This window comes from Haliotis rufescens, unplaced genomic scaffold (genome assembly GCF_023055435.1).
Source record: "Haliotis rufescens isolate VD_foot unplaced genomic scaffold, xgHalRufe1.0.p SCAF_14, whole genome shotgun sequence".
Classification (NCBI taxonomy): domain Eukaryota; kingdom Metazoa; phylum Mollusca; class Gastropoda; order Lepetellida; family Haliotidae; genus Haliotis; species Haliotis rufescens.
The window spans coordinates 5,938,134-5,959,505 of record NW_025963824.1 but is presented as its reverse complement, the minus strand read 5'-3'; the positions used below and the strand labels follow the sequence as shown (position 1 = coordinate 5,959,505).

Sequence of the window (21,372 nt, the reverse complement as noted above, 5' to 3'; positions counted from 1 at the left end):
CTTGTCGGTCTCCTCCCATTAGTTGACGATTTCTAGCCCATTTTTATATTGTGATGTTCATTACTGCTTACTGTTTTTATTATTCACAACTAGTTTTAAATCAAGTCTGTGATATTCTAGTTATTCTACTGTCCTTCGTCGACAGGTTTTTATTTCGTATAATTATGTGTATAATTAATGTACTTCTCGTCACGATATGGCTGAAATACTGCCGATGTGACGTTAAATCTTACCTCACTCACTCACACTCCTCCCATTAGTAAGACAGCCCAGTTGTGAGACACCTTAAAACAACAATGTCATACCTGGTTGCACATGTTAATCAGGTAATTAACCCCTATCATGAAAATGGACTTGTCTTATTATAGACAAAAGAAATGACTCAAGATGCTTGATACCCTCTTTTACTTTATTTCATTCAACATTTTAATTCATCCATCCCTTAAATCCATTGTTTTAACATATTCGCCACTTAGAGTTCAGTTAAAGTTAATATCACAGTTCACATCACAGTTCACATCGAGGTTGTCACACTGAAAACATGCATCTCAACTTTTTGAGTAAGCTCCTACTAGCTCCTAACTCATTTATTTCCTGAGAATATTCAAACAGAATTATTGGCCTACTCTTATTAATTAATCCGCTAATCATGGGCTGTGACCATTGTTAAGTGGGTAGACTGGCTGTGTTTGTTTAATTAATCCCACCTACTCCACTGTCTTACAATGGGTGTCTCACTAATGAGATGTCTTACTAATGGGATGTCTTACTAATGGGATGTCTTACTAATGGGATGTAACCTCCTTGTCAGGGTTGGTACAGGGTTTACCGTACAATCGTCATTAAAGTATGGGTGTTGGGGAGGATTGAGGTCGTTATCGTACCTTTAATTGCTCATATCAGCATTTTTGTGGGACCTCTCACAAAGTAGTGTCACTCATCTTTCACTTGGAACTATATGTAGATCTGATACCAATGACATATAGAGGTCGTATTTACTGGCACACACACACACACACACACACACACACACACACACACACACACACACACACACACACACACACACACACTCACACTCACACACACTCACACATACACACATACATACATACATACATACCAGCGTCGTTCAGTCGTTCTCAAGCTCAGGAAAGCGGACACAAGCTTAATTCTTAACGCCAAGCTTCAACAGCCCCAATACCATGAGACGTCAACAAGTCTCTCCGTTGCGACCTCAAGAGCCTCTTCGAACTTACAAGGTTACAATCTACAACCTCAACAAGGGGTCAACGTTAGACCCGTGAAGATCCGGGGTAGAATAGGTCTTCAGCAACCCAAGCTTGCCGTAAAAGGCGACTATGCTTGTCGTAAGAGTCGACTAACGGGATCGGGTGGTCAGGCACGCTGACTTGGTTGATGCATGTCATCGATCCCAATTGCGTGGATCGATGCTCATGATGTCAATCACTGGATTGTCTGGCCCAGACTCGATTATTTACAGACCGCCGTCATATAGCTGGAATATTGCTGAGTTGGGCGTTAAACAACAAACAAACAAACAAACCAACAAACAAATACCATTAAGACATTAGTTATGCATGGAACTTAATCAGTAACAATAATTGGAGGCTACGAACTTCACCTACGAACGAGAATGTGCACAGTTCACATTATATCACCAGTACGCGCTTGATGTGCGCAGTTGCACATATTTGACTGGTTCTACTTGTGCGCAGTGACGATCGACCTGCAACCGGTTAGATGGCTGATAGTGTTATTGACATAGGTAGGCTATCTGAGGAGTTTTTTCCTTGTGACGTATCGGTCACATGTGAGAGTGGTGGGTCCAGCTCGACATTTATCGGAGCAGGTTCTACAAGCATGAAGGTAGGTGTACGTTAGCTCAATAACGATTTGACAGCGAATGCGGGGGCATTGTAGATAGATTTATGCACTGAAATATGAACTGTCACGGGATTGCAAACCAGGTCATCATGCCCTGGTCTTCAGGCCTGACCTACATTACTGTTTATCTCTGTGTTTAGCAATAAACAGACGGTCTGTGAGCACAAACAAACACCGACCACACCACCCATTCCTGTTCATGCGTTCTTCCGATTTATATATTCAGGAATTTCAGAAAAATCATCGAGTGTATACCTATACCTGTAGCATCACTGTGACAAACACATGAAATATTTTTAATAAAATTACGAAATAATACACCCCTTAAGTGCATTCGCGCTTGTGTAGTAAAATACTTGTATGTACGTGAGGTGCTTTTATCAGGAATTGATTTTCACCTCTGTGCGACGAGATCAAAATTGGAGGAAATCGACCGATGTACTTAATGCACGTACTGCTGTGACCGAATTGATCGTGTACACTTCCGTGTCTGAACAATAGCAGCGATAAACACAGCATAACAGCCAGCAAACCAGCCATCACGGGTCCGTCTGCCCAAAGAGTTTATCGGATTGGTTTATGGCATTGATAACACTATCTATTTGATGATAAACAAAACTGACCTAAATCTAGAGTTATCAGGAGATGACATATGTCACTGGTATGTGATTGAGTTCATGTTTATGACGTTAACAATACGTACGTCGAATATTCAGCATTAACAGCTCGTAAGCAGATCCTCCCAACCACGTTTAGAAGCGCATTTTGATAAATTTCAGCATCCTTGTGATGTCCCATGGTGGTATTATAACGCCTCCGTGGTCCATAGTAGAGCGTCCGTCCGGAGAGCGGAAGGTCGGGGTTCGATTCCCGGCCGCGTCATACCAAAAGACGTTAAAAGATCTTACTTGTTGCTAACTTGAATGTCGTTCAGATAAAACAAAGACTGTATTTCAGTTGGCTAGCGCTATAAAAATGTAACCGGCATTAGTTCAGACTAGAACGCACGGACGCACTGGTCGACTCGGAGTCAGGGTGCTGTGTCTGAGTGGGGTATTCATGTTAGACTGCGGCATGGTTTCTCAGCATCCGGAGCAGTACAAGCAGCCACACACACACATGCAGCACTACACACATGCAGCACTACACACACACACATGCAGCACTACACACACATGCGGCGCCACACACACACATGCAGCGCCACACACACACATGCAGCACCACACACGAGTGCAGCACTACACACACATGCAGCACCGCACACACACATGCAGCACTACACACACGCAGCACTACACACACACACACATGCAGCACTACACACACACATGCAGCACTACATACACATGCAGCACTACACACACACACACGCAGCACTACACACACATGCAGCACTACACACACATGCAGCACTTCACACACACATTCAGCACTACACACATGCAGCACTACACACACACATGCAACACTACACACACACACACAGCACTGCACACACACACGCAGCACTACACACACACGCAGCGCCACACACATGCAGCACTACACACACATGCAGCACTACACACACACATGCAGCACTACATACACATACGCAGCACTTCACACACACACACGCAGCACTACACACACATGCAGCACCACACACACATGCAGCACTACATACACATATGCAGCACTTCACACACACACATGCAGCACTTCACACACACATTCAGCACTACACACACACACATGCAGCACTACAAACACACACACACGCAGCACTGCACACACACACACACGCAGCACTACACACACACGCAGCGCCACACACACATGCAGCACTACACACACACACACTAGTACAAGCACGCAAGCAAGCACGTGCATGCCTGTCGCTCTTTAAGTGCAATCACCTCGAACCTCATTTCACCTCAGTAGGGCGGTCGGGTAGCCTAGTGGTTAAAGCGTTCGTTCGTCACGCCGAAGACCCGGGTTCGATTCCCGACATGGGTACAATGTGTGAAGTCCATTTCTGGTGTCCCCCGCCATGACATTGCTGGAATATTGCTAAAAGCGGCATAAATACAAATTCACTCACTCATTTCACCTCACCTTATAATGGCGTCACCAGATTATGACATTAGAACCAAGCTATTATAGATATACAGTAAACTCCGGTTATAACGAACACGCTTATAACGAACTGACGGTTATAACGAACTTACTTTTCAGTCCCGACTATTTGCTGTAGTTATCCTGTATATATGCTTATAACGAACTACGGTTATAACGAACTAAAAATAGTAGTCCCTTTGAGTTCGTTATAACCGTAATTTACTGTACTTCCTTTACTGCTTCCTTATGTCTTATACAAATGATTTCTGTGCAAGGTGGAATCAAAATGACTGGGGTGATCATTCTTCCAAAATGGAGTCATGAGAATGGCAAGATCAGAGGAAAGTGAGTAGTTCTCTTCCTTCTATAGATAGTAATATCAGCCATTTTATGAACAGCTAAATGTATATGGATACACAATGCCGTTTAGAAATGTTATATTTGGAATAACACTTAGTAAAGTACAGATTCTTGTACTTTTGGGGTTGAGTCCCGTGCGGGATTCGAATCCACACTTGCCAGAGTGAGGCACCTAATCGCCAGCACACAAAGTCAGCAATCTAACCCACTCAGCCACCGAGGCTTCCACAAAAATGAAAGTCCGACAACTGGTAGTCTAGATCACGTACTTTGAGTACTCCTCTGACAAGTGTAAATTGGCACGGCTCCCATGGCCGAAAGCTATGAATACACAATGCCATTTAGAAAGTGGTCAAATGCAACAAATGTTATATTTGGGATAACACTTTCTTAGTAAAGTACAGATTCTTGTACTTTTGGGGTTGAGTCCCGTGCGGGATTCGAATCCACACTTGCCATGGTGAGGCACCTAATCGCCAGCTCCTGGACGTGAAGGCCAAATAAAGAACCTGGTTACAACCTAGACCATCACTGAGAACTTCTGGTGCAGAGACCAGGATAGTGAAAGCATAATTTACACTTGTCAGAGGGGTACTTTACTAAGGAAGAGGGGCGGTCGGGTAGCCTAGTGGTTAAAACGTTCGCTCGTCACACCGAAGACCCGGGTTCGATTCCCGACATGGGTACAATGTGTGAAGCCCATTTCTGGTGTCCCCCGCCGTGATATTGCTGGAATATTGCTAAAAGCGGCGTAAAACCATACTCACTCACTCACTCACTAAGGAAGAGTTATCCCAAATATCACATTTGTTCATTTGACAACTTTCTAAATGGCACTGTGTGTGTTCATAGCTTTTGGCCATTGGACCCGTGCCAATTTACACTTGTCAGAGGGGTACTCAAAGTACGTGATCTAGGCTACCAGTTGTCGGACTTTCATTTTGTGGAAGCCTCGGTGGTTGAGTGGGTTAGATCGCTGACTTTGTGTGCTGGCGATTAGGTGCCTCACCCTAGTAAGTAAGGGTTCGAATCCCGCACAAGACTTGTACAAAAAGTACAAGAATCTGTACTTTACTTAGAAAGTGTTATCCCAAATATAACATTTGTTGCAGCTAAATGTACATAATAAATAGTTGTCCCCGTGACGATTCTGTGGTAAGCCTGGTTCCACGTAAACAAGGGAACTTGAATGGATGGTGGTTCAGGCTCGGTGACTTGGATGAATGGACCCCACCATACCCGATCGAAGGCGTTGGACGTTGATCATAACATCTGTGTTATCTGAAATTGATTGAGAAATTCAAAGTACGGAGCAAACCACTCACTCACTACAAATAGTTCATAAATCTGTTTTTGTTACAGGTTGCTGTGAGGTATGCACCAAACTGAAACGACAATACAATAAAGTGCTGGTGGAACCAGACTTTTTTTCAGTCCACCTTGATGTTTGTGTTCTTACGGAAAAAATCAAGACAAGTGACCGAAAACGTCGGAAGCTGAAAGAGATTGAGAAGATCGTGAGTGCTTTGAGAAACACAGATGGTGGAGATGTGTTACTACATCTAAATGGACAAACAAGTGATGATGAGTACCTTGGCCATCTGGACGACTTCCTGGACAACAGCTTGAACAATCTGATACCCGACGGTAAACTGTTCATTGACACATATACACGTCAATGGTTGCATGAAAAGGAAAGGTTTGAACAATTTCGGGATGTTGTGCTGTTAAAAGTTACCAAAACACCATTCATATCGACGGTTGATTTTAAAACGAAAGTATCATCTGACTTCAAACTTGAGAGGGCATCAACGATCAATATCGTATCCATTTTGACCAATGATGTTCGTCCTCAGAAAGCACCTCCCAAGCTCCGTGGATTAGACCGATATGGCACTCTATTGCATGAGAACAGAAGAACAGAACTAAAGGTTTACATGCCAAAGACCAATATAGACTCAGTTGGAGGCTTTGTTGATTATGTTTGGCAGGAACTGCGCTTCAAAGAAAATCTAAGTTGTTTGTCTAAAGTGGAGGGAGGTGGATCTTTTTTTCTTGGAATAAATGAGTCTCGAGACAAAGATAAACCATATGAATCAAAGACCATAGAATTGTGGGGTGTCAATGTGCCTGGATCAGTAACAGAATTCAGATCATCACTGTTCAAGAAAATCAAGAACGAAGCTGCGTTTCTCAGCTTTGAGGGAGATTTGTTGGATGTTCCTGAGGAATTGGTTGAAGTGGAATTACATAGTTTCCAAGACAAAGAACATAATATTAAGTTCATTCTTGAAATCGCAGTTGGGTGTGCGGAAGGCATTGTGTTCTATGAAAAGAGTGGACCTGAGACATACACAATTCAAAATGGGAACATTCGTAGAATGGACTTTAAAGAGTGGTTCAATCGTATACAAATGATGTCTCTTGAGACAAAGCTTTCTAATATGTCTTTTGTTTAACGATACCAACATGTCTGATTACCAAACACATAAGAGATCAACGTCAATGACGACGTCAATTGGCAGCTATGGTGCTTCTAGCAGTTCCGTGTCCTTGGGAATGTATTCTGATCAAATCATCGTCAGTGGCGTTGGTGAACCCGATGTGTCTTCATCAAGCCCGGCGTCGTTACGACAAAGCCCACAAACATTCCCTCAAGGTACGGACTTCCAAGTGTCGGTTGCTATTAACAGATTATGTCTTGAAACGTGACCAAATAAGATTCATTTTAATCACGTCCGCAACTTAAAAGTTGGTTGGTTGGTTTGTTGTTTAACGCCACACTCAGCAATATTCCAGCTATATGACGGCGGTCTGTAAATAATCGAGTGTGGACCAGACAATCCGGTGATTAATATCATGCGCATCGATCCACGCAATTGGGATCAATGACATGCATCAACCAAGTCAGCAAACCTGACCACCCGATCCCGTTAGTCGCCTTTTACGACAAGCATAGTCGCTTTTTACGGCAAGCATTTGTTGCGGAAGACCTATTCTTCACGGGCCCTTGGTAGAAGGAACATGGTCAATTGTACCTCAAAAGTTGTGAAATGTAGACACACAGGACTGGAGCTGTAGGAAAAGTGCTTGACATATTGCAAAGACGTATATGTTCCAGTTGTGAGTGAGTGAGTGAGTATGGTTTTACGCCGCTTTTAGCAATATTCCAGCAATATCACGGCGGGGGACACCAGAAATGGGCTTCACACATTGTACCCATGTCGGGAATCGAACCCTGGTCTTCGGCGTGACGAGCGAACGCTTTAACCTCTAGGCTACCCGACCACCCCTTCCAGTTATGTAATGAATACCATTACCATAATAACCATAACCGAAATGATTGTTTCTTGTGGCCAGGTTCACCTGCAAGGAATACAACAGAGGACTTACCTGGCTATTGTCCACCTACCTTCACATATGACCTCACAGGTAAACATTGATACTGACTTCTTTAGGAATGTGAACATTTTTGTAAAGTTGGTATGTTGGTTTGTTGTTTTGAGCCGCAATCAGCAATATTCCAGCTTTATGACGGCGGTCTGTAAGTAATCAAGTCTGGATCAGACAATCCAGTGATTGACATCATGAGCATCGATCCACGCATTTGGGATCGATGATATGCATCAACCAAGACAGCGATGCTGACCACCCGATCTCGTTAGTCGCCTTTGCGACAAGCGTAGTCGCACGGGTGGCCCAGTCGTCCAGGGCGCTGTGATTCGCTGTGCAGAGTTGTCTCCCTTGGGCACGCCAGAAACCTATGATTATGGATTCGAATCCCGGTTCGCCCCTATTGTGTTTCGAGGTTTGTCAGCACCATACCCGTCCTCGTGGGTTTCACCGAAGTGGTAATTGTCTGAGACCTGCATCACTTCGGGCTTTCCTCCAACACACCGTGATATAACTGGAATACTGTTAAAAGCGACGTTGAACCCAACTAAGAGGATACTATTATTACACGTGTGCTTCTTTACGATTTCTGAACGAAGTCCTGCTGTGAAATCATGCAGGACGTACCGTTCGCCATCATCATCCCCACTTGGACCGCCTCCGTGGTCTAGTGGTAGAGCGTCCGCCCGGAGAGCCGCGTCATACCAAAAGACGTTAAAAGATGGGACTTGTTGTTACCCTGTCTGGCGCTCGGCATTAAGGGGCTAAAACAAGGACTGGTCGGCTCGGAGTCAGTATGCTGTGTCTGAGTGGGGTACTCATGTTAAACTGCAGCATGGTATCTCAGTGAGCTAGCACTATAAATCGGCATCAGTCCGGACTAGTACAAGCAGCCACACACATACACACACACACACGTGCATGCACGTCGCTATATAAGTGCAATAATCTTGGACGCGACGTTAAACACCATTTCACCTCACCTCATCCCCATTTCACCTCACCTCAACCCCAATTCACCTCACCCCCATTTCACTTCACCTCAACCCCATTTCACCTCACCTCATCCCCATTTCACCTCAACCCCATTTCACCTCACCTCATCCCCATTGCACCTCACCTCAACCCCATTTCACCTCACCTCAACCCCATTTCACCTCACCTCAACCCCATTTCACCTCACCTCATCCCCATTTCACCTCAACCCCAGTTCACCTCACCTCATCCCCATTTCACCTCACCTCAACCCCATTTCACCTCACCTCAACCCCATTTCACCTCACCTCAACCCCATTTCACCTCACCTCATCCCCATTTCACCTCACCTCAACCCCATTTCACCTCACCTCAACCCCATTTCACCTCACCTCAACCCCATTTCACCTCACCTCATCCCCATTTCACCTCAACCCCAGTTCACCTCACCTCACCCCCATTTCACCTCACCCCCATTTCACCTCACCTCAACCCCATTGCACCTCACCTCATCCCCATTTCACCTCTCCTCAACCCCATTGCACCTCACCTCATCCCCACTTAGGTGGTGTATCTTTGGTTGTTGTGGTCTGTAGCCTGGTTCTAACTGATACTCCCGAGCCAGTTGAATAAGGTTGTCTGGTTATCTGATCTGGTTTGGTTTTTACTTAAACTGTGATATTTACCTAACTGTTTTACTGTTCTTTGTCGACAGATTATTAATATATGATTAACTTCTCATCGCGATTTTGCTAAAATATTGCCAATGCGATAAAAATGTAAACAAATTATACTCACAAATCACTGTAAGGCCAGCCATGGGTGTTCGAAAAATTGCAACGTGTAACAAACAGAAAGATATAGCCGACTGATTACATTTCTTCGATTTCAGAATCGATCCAAGGACATGAGGGTTTTATAGGGAAGTACAACAGCGAGTATTTTTCACAGTGGATCTCGACAGAGCTTGCAGGTAAACCGAAACATCAAAATTTACACATGGAAAAGGGGGGCGCCCAAGGAAGTCGTCCCGTGAAGATTCCGGGAGAGAATAGGTCTTCAGCAACCCATGCTTGCCGTAAAAGGCGACTATGCTTGTCGTAAAAGGCGACTAACGGGATCGGGTGGTCAGGCTCGTTGACTTGGTTGATGCATGTCATCGATCCCAATTGCGTGGATCGATGCTCATGATATCAATCACTGGATTGTCTGGTGCACCACTGGCCATCATGTAGCCAGGTTGACGACTGTGCCAGTCATCGCTTGGTTGACTACTGTGCCAGTCATCCCTTGGTTGACGACTGTGCCAGTCATCCCTTGGTTGACGACTGTGCCAGTCATCCCTTGGTTGACGACTGTGCCAGTCATCCCTTGGTTGACTGCTGTGCCAGTCATCCCTTGGTTGACTGCTGTGCCAGTCATCCCTTGGTTGACGACTGTGCCAGTCATCCCTTGGTTGGTTGGTCAAAGCCAAAACAGCGATTATTGTCACTAAGGATGTTGCGTGGAAACCTTTCTGTTCTTTTCCTGGAATCCTGTGCACCAATTGTTCTCACTATATGAATAACCATAAAGTTTGTAAATCTGGATACATTGTTTGAGCATGAGATACAGTAATAAAATGTTACTATCAGTACAGAAGTTAACTAGGATGTGTAACCACCAAAATCCGTGACTAGTCGATTGAGGTGGGGAGGTAACCTTACACCTATTTTAGCCTCAGGTTCTATTTTGAAAAATGTATCCCTCACTTGCTGAACAGATATGATGTTGGTGAAAGAAAGCATTTTGCTCCTCCAGTCAAAGAAAAGGACATTTCAAAAGGTTTATTTTAGTTACAGAATTTTGAGTAAAAAGGTTACACTACTGCCGTGAAAACTAAACGTATCAGCATGTCAGCGTAGTTGGTTTAGCTGGTTGGTTTATTGTTTAATGCCACACTCAGCAATATTCCAACAATATGACGGAATCAATGACATGTATCAACCAAGTCAGCGAGCCTGACCACCCGATCCCGTTAGTCGCCTCTTACGACAAGCATAGTCGCCTTTTACGACAAGCATGGGTTGCTGAAGACCTATTCTACCCCGGATGTTCACGGGTCTGTAACAAACATAACCAATGAATCGTCTTATCCGCTGAATACATGCTTAATCTGGTTATCATTTGTATTTGCAGGTAAAGGATTTATCTACCCTCGGATCATGATAGATTACTTATCAAGCATAGATGAGACTGTTCTCTTGGAAATAGAGAAACTGTGTGAGAAAGGATACTTTGCCTACACCGGCCATTCGCTATTGGTCACCCTGAACATGACACTGAATGGAAAGATTCCTGACAACTTGCTTTGTGATGTGTGCATCTTCCGCCATGACAGTCCAGTGTTAGTTCTAACAATACTTACAGATTACCTTAAACTTGACAGAGCCAAATACTACAACTCCCAGCTCGCAAAGGCAATCATAAGCATTGTGAGAAAAGACATGGCCGACTTCACCGTCAACAATGGTGTTCTGTCTTCAGAGCAATTCAACTCGACTGAGAGATTTGTTCAGGACATTGAGAAGATTGTCTCAGAAACGTCAAAGGGGGCAACAGCTGGGTCGATTCAAATGAATCCAAACAAATCCCAGAGAGTGATACATCTATTTTTGAAGCAGGTCAATTCCTGCCACTCTCGGCTTTTCGAAAATGCTGAATCACATTACTGCTTTACCAGTGACAGTTTTGATTTGTTTGCTGAAATGTTGGAAGACCGACGGTACGTGAGAATCATGCTGCCAGAATCTGACTTCACAACACTGATAGTGAGCGAGTTGGTGATCAGACTCAGCATTGTCTCAAAGACAGTTACTATCACTTGCGTCCAGGAGTACTTCAAGGAATTTGAATGTCTGAGGTAGGTGGTCGTAGTGACTTCAGTATTCAACGTGACACGTTATTTTGATCGCCTCTGCTTATGTTGTAGTGAGTGAGTGAGTATGGTTTTACGCTGCTCTTTAGCAATATTCCAGCAATATCACGGAGGGGGACACCAGAAATGGGCTTCACACATTGTACCCATGTCGGGAATCGAACCCGGGTCTTCGGCGTGACGAGCGAACGCTTTAACCACTAGGCTACCAGACCGCCCCTCTTAAATGTTGTAAGGCATACCTTGTTCTCAACGCTGAATGGCTGCAATATTGCCAATGCGATGTAAACATTGAATTAACTCACTTTATGTTGAAAGCTACGTCGCATCAGAGTGAGTGAGTGAGTTAAAGTTTAACGTCGCATCGGCATTATTTCAGCCATATAGCGACAAGACCAAGTTTAATATAATAACAATTACATCGCATCAGAAGTCATACTTTATATGCTTGCCGTAAATGGCGACTATGCTTGTCGTAAAAGGCGACAAACGGGATCGGGTAGTCAGGCTCGCTGACTTGGTGGATGCATGTCATGGATCCCAATTGCGTGGATCGATGCTCATGATGACAATCACTGGATTGTCTGGTCCAGACTCGATTATTTACTGACCGCCGACATATAGCTGGAATATTGCTGAGTGCGGCGTTACATAACTAACAAACCAACCTTGAAGCATTGGTGTGACCATGTTTTCTCACTACCGATTGTTTACGCTGTATTGGCAGCCCAGTAGACGCGAGGTAGCTTTGAAGGAGTGAATGAGTTGGGTTTTACGCCGCTTTGAACTGTATTCCATTTATATCACGGCGTGTCAGCTTAATGTGGGAGGAAAGCCCGAAGTGATGTAGGTCTCAGACGTTTACCACTTCGGTGAAACCCACGAGTACGGGTATGGTGCTGACAAACCTAGAAACATAATCGAGGCGAACCGGGATTCGAATCCAAAATCATAGTTCAATAATGCTATTCCGTTACACTAAGTTTTTTTTTTCTTTTATAGGGCATTTAGAAACAATGTGCTAATACTGCGACGTCCCTCCACAAGTTGCGCACAGGAGTCTCTCCCTCTTCCTGATGTAGTGGTTACAACATCGTGGAGCACCAAAGCAAACTGGGAATTCTTTGTCAGACACGGTATGATCAATAGTATCTTATTATCCAGTGTATTACATATGTGGCCCATTTGTATAATATCTATTGCATGGAGTGAACAGTTCTTCAGATGTAAAATGGTGTGTCAATTTACCAGCTATCATCTTCCCGAGGCAAGGGAGTTAACTGACTATAAAAGTCCAGTTTCCACCCTTGCCGAACTAGGATGGTAATATGGACTTACATTTTGGCTGGACTAACGAGTCTATGCATAGTCCAATCAAAACCGCGCACCGAAATCGAAATCCGGTTCGTAAAGTGTCATGCAGATTTCGGTCGACTGCAGGATTTGCAAAGCATGTGCACCGCTAACTCGTTGTCAACAGATATTTTCTAAATCTTTTCATGTTTTTAATCAAGGTGCTCACGTGATTTGGTGCACTTCGCGATGTAAGACTCGTTTTATCACAATATAGATCTTGATTATCAATCAGGCCGTCTTGACTGGGCGCCACCGTTTTGTTTGAAGCAAATGCAAGTGATACGAGAGGTTGAATCTGATTGGTCAATAGGAGAGGCATAGAAAGGACATAACTGGTAATAGCCACTGGTGGCGCTACGATCGAGCCCAGGAATTCCAGCCTAGTTCGGCAAGGGTGAAAACTGGACTTTTAAAGTCAGTTAGCTCTCTTGCCTCGGGAAGATGACCAGCTTTATGACGGCGGTCTGTTAATAATCGAGTCTGGACCAGACAATCCAGTGATAAATATCACGAGCATCGATCCGCGCAATTGCGACCGATGACATGTATCAACCAAGTCAGCGAGCCTGACCACCCGATCCCGTAAGTTGCCTCTGACGATAAGCATACTCGCCTTTTAAGGCAAGCAAGGATTGCTGAAGACCTATTCTACCCCGGATCTTCAGATGTATCGTGGTGCACTGCTCATCTTCCTGAATAATGAAAGCATTTGATTTCTTTAACGTGAAATTGATATGGGTATTCTCTTTGCAGAGGATGTAATCAATGAAAGGCCAAAAGAAGCTCTTCGCCCAGGGCTCTCAGAAGGTACCTATTAATGTTTGATGAATTTGTCATTACATTTATGATTACATTACATTGCCATGAAGATCCGGGGTAGAAAAGGTCTTCAGCAACCCAAGCTTGTCGTAAAAGGCGACTATGCTTGTCGTAAGAGTCGACTAACGGGATCGGGTGGTCAGGCTCGCTGACTTGGTTGATGCATGTCATCGATCCCAATTGAGTGGCTCGATGCTCATGATGTCAATCGCTGGACTGTCTGGTCCAGACTCGATTATTTACAGACCGCCGTCATATAGCTGGAATATTGCTGAGTGCGGCGTTAAACAACCAACCAACCAACCTCCAGTGGAGTCCGACAGGGTTGTATGCTAACCCTTTTGTTATTTATATTCTTTATAAACCAACTTGCTAAAGATTTAGATAAAAGTGTAACGAAAGGTATTTTTATTAATTATATTATTGATGAAATTGTGTGCGGCGTTAAACAACAAACAAACAAACGAATATACTTATCTGACAGAATTCCCATTTCTCACAATTTTAACTGAAGGATGTTCCCTCTCCATAGCACCCCCTAAAGATAGCAAGGAGGTAATGCAAGCAAGGCAGGTGCTGGCGTCAGCGATAGTAGAGGCTGGTGGTGGTGCATCTACACGTGGAAGGGACGATGTTATTAAGTTGGAGAAAATGATAGAATTTACCTTACAACAGTGTGCGCAGCGGGCAACCATCTTCCTTCGGGACCATCTGACTGATGAAGTGGATGTCCAAGATTTTGATAAACTTAACTGTTTCATGGAGGACTATCTCATGCAGAGTTTCAGACAACGGAATCTGCAGCTTCTGTCTCGGGAGGAAATTGACGGTAAGATGAAGACCGCGTGGATACTTGTTTCGAGTGAGTGAGTGAGTTGGGTTTAACGCCGCTTTTAAAAGTATTCCAGTTACATCAGGGCGTGTGGGAGGAAAGCCCGAAGTGATGCAGGTCTCAGACGTTTACCACTTCGGTGAAACCCACGAGCACGGGTATGGTGCTGACAAACCTAGAAACATCATCGGTTCGAACCGGGATTCGAACCCACAATCATAGGTTTCTGGCATGCCCAAGGGACGCAACTCTGCAAAGCGAATCGCGGCGCCTTGGACGACTGGGCCACCCGTGCCCCCCGAGTCAATGATAAGGTGGGCGAGTCAGTAATATATGCCAAATTCAGTAAAACCTTATAGTGAGTGACGGAGTTAAAATGTAACGTCACATCGGCAATATTTCAGTCATATCATGACGAGAACAATTCATACATTATTAATATATACATTTAAACTGTTGATAGAACTAAATTATTATATCTGCTTCTACAGAAAGGCATACATGGCAAAATGTTGAAAGTGTTAAAGAATTTGTATGAAAATGTTTTTGCTTGTGTTCGTAAGGGAAATTTTAGAACTGACGCATTTCAGACCTCCAGTGGCGGGTGGTCGGGCTCGCTGACTTGGTTGTTGCATGTCATCGATCCCAAATGCGTGGATCGATGATCATGATATTAATCACTGGATTGTCTGGTCCAGACTCGATTATTTACAGACCGCCGTCATATAGCTGGAATATTGCTCAGTGCGGCGTTAAACAACCAACCAACCAACCTCCTATGGAGTCCGACAGGGTTGTATGTTAAGCCCTTTGTTATTTTTTATTCTTTATAAACCAACTTGCTACAGATTTAGATAAAAGTGTAACGAAAGGTATTTTTGTGTTTGTTTGTTTGTTTGTTCTTAAACGCTGCATTCAGCAATATTCCAGCTATATGACGGCGGTGTATTTTTGTGAATGATTTCATTGATGATTTATTTGCGAATGACATTGTCCTAGGAGCTCACTCTGTAATTAAGTTACAGAGAAAATTAGATAAATAGGGCATCTTTTTGTGATACTTGGTTTCTGGATGTCAATATGGATAAATCAAATATTATTGTATTCAGAAATGGTGGTGTTATTAAACGAATTGAAAATTGGTACAATAAAATACAGAAATGAAAATAGTAACATATTATAAATACTTGGGTATTGTCTTTTCATCACGTCTTCTGTGGTCAAAGGCCTGTAAAACTCCAGTGACACAGGCCAAGAAAACATGTTTTTCTATTTTAAGTTGACTACGCTTTATCCGTACTTGTCATTTAAGGTAATTGTTTCTATAATCGATAGTAAAATAGCTCCGATTGCTTGTTATGGAAGTGAAATTTGGGAATTTACATTTAGAGAAAGTATAGAAAAAATCCAAAGTTCTTTTTTCAAGAGATATTTGTCAGTCAGTAATAAAGCATCATCTAATGTGGTTCTTCGTGAAGTTAGCCGTTATCATCTAAGTGTTTTTTATTTCAGTCGATGTATAAGCTATTGGTGTAGATTGATACGCATGAATTTAAATGGACTTCCACATGCTTGTTATAAAATGCTGAAAGTACAAGCTGATAATGGTAGTGTTAATTCGGCATCTCATGTGAGAATGCTTTTGTTTAAATCTGGTTTTGGTTATGCGTGGATATTGCAGGACTGTTGGCATATAGATTGTTTTATGGAATTATTCAAGAGAAGATGTATTGACATTGTTGTACAAAACTGGAGTCCAAAGATTAATAGTTCTGTGCTCTAAAACCAATATGCCTCATATAAATCACTATTAGAAACTGAACTCTATATAATCTGATGCTTTGGTTAGGATCTTGTAAGAGTCTTGGCGAAATGTCGATGTTTAGCACGTGGTTTAAAAGTACAAAAACAGCGTTTTAGCAAACAGTTTATAAAACCTGAATTAATGTTCTGTGAAAAATGTGATTTATTGGAATTAAAAGATGGATATCATTTTGCACTATTACAAGAACAGCAGAGATAGTTTAATTCCTCGTTATTTTCATCACTGACCATCAAGACAGAAATTTGACTCCATAATGTCCCCAAAACATGTTAACGTTTTAACAGGTATTTTTTAATCTGTATTAAAGATACAGTTTTATTTATAGTTATATACTTTTGTATTTACACATTACGGAATACATCCACATGCCACAATCGTACCCTTGACAACGAGGTCTTCAATACTGAATAAACACTCTCTCACATTAAAACTATATGAAAACCTGAAGACAATGGACAACAAAACTAGAGTATCACAACTTTGTATGTAAAGCTATTACGTAAACATAAAATATGACTGTTAAAATACATCACAAAAACGGGCTACAGACAGATAACCAGAGACCAAAGTTAGGCCACCATAGTAGGGAATAAAACATAATAACCAGTATCTTATCACAAATGTTGTAGTAGTCGGTTACCAGGAAAATAATTGAGCTCCATGTTAAACAACTCAAATTAAAATCCTTGCTATTGGTCAGCAACCAAACTTGTTACATTGCTATCAGAATGCCCGAACTGAATATGTCCTATTGCTATTGGTCAGCAACCAAACTTGTTGCATTGCTATCAGAATGTCCGAACTGAATATGTCCTATTGCTATTGGTCAGCAACCAAACTTGTTACATTGCTATCAGAATGTCCGAACTGAATATGTCCTATTCCATTTCCAGATACGGATGCATATATTGAATCGATAAGAAAGGTTTCGCCCGTTCTGATCCGGGGCCTCGAGTTACACTCTACTCCTCTCTTGGACCGCCTGATAACCACTGATGTCATGTCTGAAGCCGGGAGAGAGAGTATCTTGGCACGACCAACCAACCATTCACGAAACAAAGCCTTCGTCACCTACTTATTCGGTAACTTTACCAGTGACACATTCAAGAAGCAGTTTCTCCCAATGCTTTCTGAAGAAAACCAGACTCTAGCAAAAGAAGTAGAGGACGAACTGGAGAAGCTGACCGTCTCTAGTAGACGGAGAGGGAAGTGTCCTTTCTGTAAAATGAAGGGAACGGTCAATATCAGACGGCTTGCAGATTCTCTGTACCAGATGAACGAAATTTCCCTGTCGTTGCAGCAAGATCTATCTGCGTCTACTCTCCCCGATACAGTCAGATGGTCTGAACTTTTCAAACAAGTCACGAGCATGAAAACTATCATGAAGGCACTGGAGGTTAAGAATGAAAATCTTCACCGAGAATTCATTACCCAAGAGCGGGGCCTTTCCAAGAGCCGGCTGTGTTTGGAATGCACTTGTGATCATTCTGAGCAGCTCAGTGCTATCGCTGGGTCAGACAACGGGAAGTCGGATAACGATGTTGCAAATATGTCTGATTTCCAGGAGTGACAGACAAAGTGACTCGAACAGCGAATATTGTTTTTGAAAAATAGATGTACAACACAGTACAAGACAGTCATGCCAACATGACTTGCAAGCCAGCAAAAGGCCTTGTCACATTGGCCAGGTGAAAGATCATTGTAAAATTTTAGGGTGATTCGAGGAGACAGTTTTAGTGCCTGAGGGCAAGACAATGAATCTGAAATGATGCTGAAATTTATAGATTGGTTTTGTTGTTTAATATAGGTCAAAGCAGTTGAGATAGTCCAATCTTCACTGCTGAGGCCAAAGCTATTACCTGGGAGTCTTGGGGGAGGAGTTTTGGATCCAATGATGGTGGCACTTGCAATTTTGCCACCGTTCTTGGATCCATCTTTAACAATGGATCTATGAGAATAATATTAAGTTTGTAATTGGTAGAATTCTTGTTGATTCACCAAGGAGTTTGTTTGTTTTAGCTGGATGGGCGACTCTTAGCAAGTTGAGAGCTTTCAGGTAGATATTTGATGTGTGGTAAGTATGTGAGATGACGGGTAAAAAATCAGTCCCAGGATTGTGGCCTCCTCCACTACATTGATAGGAGTACCATCTAAAATGCGGTTTGGATTTACGACAAAGGTGAATACAATTTGTTCTGGATTTAGAAAATTTGAAGCCATTTTCGTTGGCCCAATGTTCAGTTTTGTAAAGACAGAGCTGTTGTTGTCTTTCTATTGTATGCATGTTTCTTACCACGGCAAGAAATGTTGAAATCGTCCACAAGAAGTGAACCATCAACACTATTGTTCTAGACTTAATTTTGATGCTGAAAAGTGAGAGAGATAGAATGCTGCCTTGAGGGACGCCCTGATTTTAATCGAAATTATCAGACAGGGTAGAGCCCACTGTCTGTTGCTTAAAAATGGATATAAGTGAGGTAATCTGCACCCCAATCCGAATTCATGCAAATCTTTTCAAATACAATGCACCCACGTTGTATCATATGTCGTCTCTAAGTCGGAAATGAATGATACAGTAATTGTTTGTTTACAATTATTTTTTTATACATGATTCTGAACGCACCAAATGGTCACTGGTAACTGTTATTTTCGGAAACCACACTCGTCACTCAGGAGGTTATTGGTCTCCAAAGTACCAGACTTATCGATTACTTTACAAACAGCTTATTAATGATATTGGGCGGTATCTGTATGATCACGTCAAGGCTTTGGTATAGGAATGATAATAGCATTGTCCAACGAAGGAGGGAAATTTCCAATTGTCCCTATTTCATCAACTATATTAAGTAGAATTTACAAACATGAATCGGGCATGTGTGTTTGAGGAGCTGATAATGAACGTCGTCGGTTTCTGCTGCAGTGTCATGAGCTTGTCCTTGGGCAGTATACAATTCACTGACCTTTTTCTATTCTTGCTGTTTTTGATATCTCTGAAACTGAGGGTTATGGTCAGATGATGAGGAATTGTTTGCCAAAGTGTCACCATCTTGTTTGCAATTTCAGATTTAGTAGTCAAAAGTGTATTACTCCTGATTTTGATCCTTTGCCCTTAATCTTTTGAATCATGTTCCACACCTTGGACATGGGTGTGCGGGAATTAATTTTGGGTACACTTGTTTCTCCTGAATTGATGTTTATTTTGTAAATTTTATTGCTATATTTTGTAAATAAATAAATAACTTATATAATTGGTAGTATGAATCAGTAACTGAGATTGTTAGTGGCTATATCCTCGACGGGGGTTAAAGTAGTATAAAATGATTGTCCCCCTGAAAGGGTATGTAAGACCACGTCTTTCAAAGTGTATATATTTCTACCACGTTTTTTATGTGTTATTTTAATATGTGGCTAAATTTGTCAGCCATCGCCAACAACTGAAGGGATGATGTAAATCCTGCTGGGGTCCATGCAGGTAGCAAAAGTACTGTAAGTCCTCATGGACCCTAGCGTGGTGATCTACCTTCAGTTGTTGGCGATCTATAGCCTGTTTTTATATTGTGTTGTAAAATGATAATATATTTTTACAAGCTCTCTAACTAGTTTTATGTAAATCTGTGATATTCTAGTTATCATACTGCCCTTCCTCGGCAGAATTGTATACAGTTTCATAATAAATTGTTAATGTCAAGTTTTGTTTCGTCATGATGTGGCTGAAATATTCCCGATGTGAAGTTAAACTTTAACTCACTCACACTTTATTCTGTTAAGAGTCCGTCTCGCCTTGGCGCCCGTGATTTGAACGTAATGAACGTTGTGGACAGTGGGATGTTGGCGGAAATATTTCTCAGCTTTCTTCCTATTTTCTGTGGGGGCTCGGGTGGCCCAGTCGTCTAAGGCGCCGCAATTCGCTGTGCAGAGTTGCGTCCCTTGGGCACGCCAGAAACCTATGATTGTGGGTTCGAATCCCGGTTCGCCCCGATTATGTTTCTAGGTTTGTCAGCACCATACCCGTGCTCGTGGGTTTCACCGAAGTGTTAAGCGTCTGAGACCTGCATCATTTCGGGCTTTCCTCCCACATTAAGCTGACACGCCGTGATATAACTGGAATACTGTTAAAAGCGGCGTAAAACCCAACTCACTCACTCACTTGACTGTAGCGCCACCAGTGGCTATTACTGGTCATGTCCCTTCTATGTCCCTCGTATTGACCAATCAGATTCTATCTCTTTTATCACTTGCATTTGCTTCGAACAAAATGGCGGCGCCCAGAGAAGACAATCTGATCGATTATGTAAATATAGAATACTAAACGAGCTCCCGTGTAATACCAATTTTATATAACGAGCGAATAGTTCTGGTATCTGAAGAGCGAAACCGAGTCAGATACCAAAACTATTCACGAGTTTCATAAAATTGGTATTACACGGGAGCTGGCTTAGTATTTTATTTATTACTCGTCATTTGTACCTACGTAAAAATCAGCTGATTGACGCTGTAAGTTGCTTCCCGAGTTCAAATCAGGTCATGCGTATGAATACAAAGTCATGTAAATAGTCATCGTCAAGCGCAACTATAGTATCAAAATTTTAGCAATGGAGAAAACACCCGAACACTCAATCTACTTTAATGAACTTCCTGCGAAACTGCTGTGATGTTTCGAAAACAATAACAAAACAAGTGTAATCGTTTGTTGACAAGGCCAAGGTCACAACGTCACATGACCCCAGATAGGGATTCCCCCGATGACAGTCTGTTTTCAAACTTTCGATCACTGGAGATTCGTGTCTAATGACATGTCACTGCTCTGGTTTAGACAATTTACATTCATCACGGAATTGGTGATTGTACCGGCAAAGATAGAGCTGAGTGTGCGAGACTGGCTAG

At 42.6% G+C, this 21,372-nt stretch overlaps 1 protein-coding gene across 1 annotated transcript; it reads left to right on the top strand.

Annotated features, from left to right (window-relative positions):
- Positions 1–1,741: 1,741 nt before the first annotated feature.
- LOC124142075 lies at positions 1,742–20,176 on the top strand. Its single transcript, XM_048395689.1, has 10 exons — positions 1,742–1,890; positions 4,287–4,356; positions 5,734–7,030; positions 7,732–7,803; positions 9,632–9,712; positions 10,918–11,641; positions 12,659–12,792; positions 13,766–13,819; positions 14,364–14,660; positions 17,382–20,176. The coding sequence occupies exons 3-10, from the start codon at positions 6,841–6,843 to the stop codon at positions 18,056–18,058; spliced, it is 2,229 nt and encodes a 742-aa protein (XP_048251646.1). The 5' UTR covers positions 1,742–1,890; positions 4,287–4,356; positions 5,734–6,840; the 3' UTR covers positions 18,059–20,176.
- The last annotated feature ends 1,196 nt before the right edge of the window (positions 20,177–21,372 follow it).

Bases quoted from the DNA above. Each gene is read 5' to 3' on its own strand.
- LOC124142075 (XM_048395689.1), top strand. From the start codon at position 6,841: ATGTCTGATTACCAAACACATAAGAGATCAACGTCAATGACGACGTCA. The intron at 7,031-7,731 runs GTACGGACTTCC...TCTTGTGGCCAG, and splicing joins CCCACAAACATTCCCTCAAG to GTTCACCTGCAAGGAATACA. The intron at 9,713-10,917 runs GTAAACCGAAAC...TTGTATTTGCAG, and splicing joins GATCTCGACAGAGCTTGCAG to GTAAAGGATTTATCTACCCT.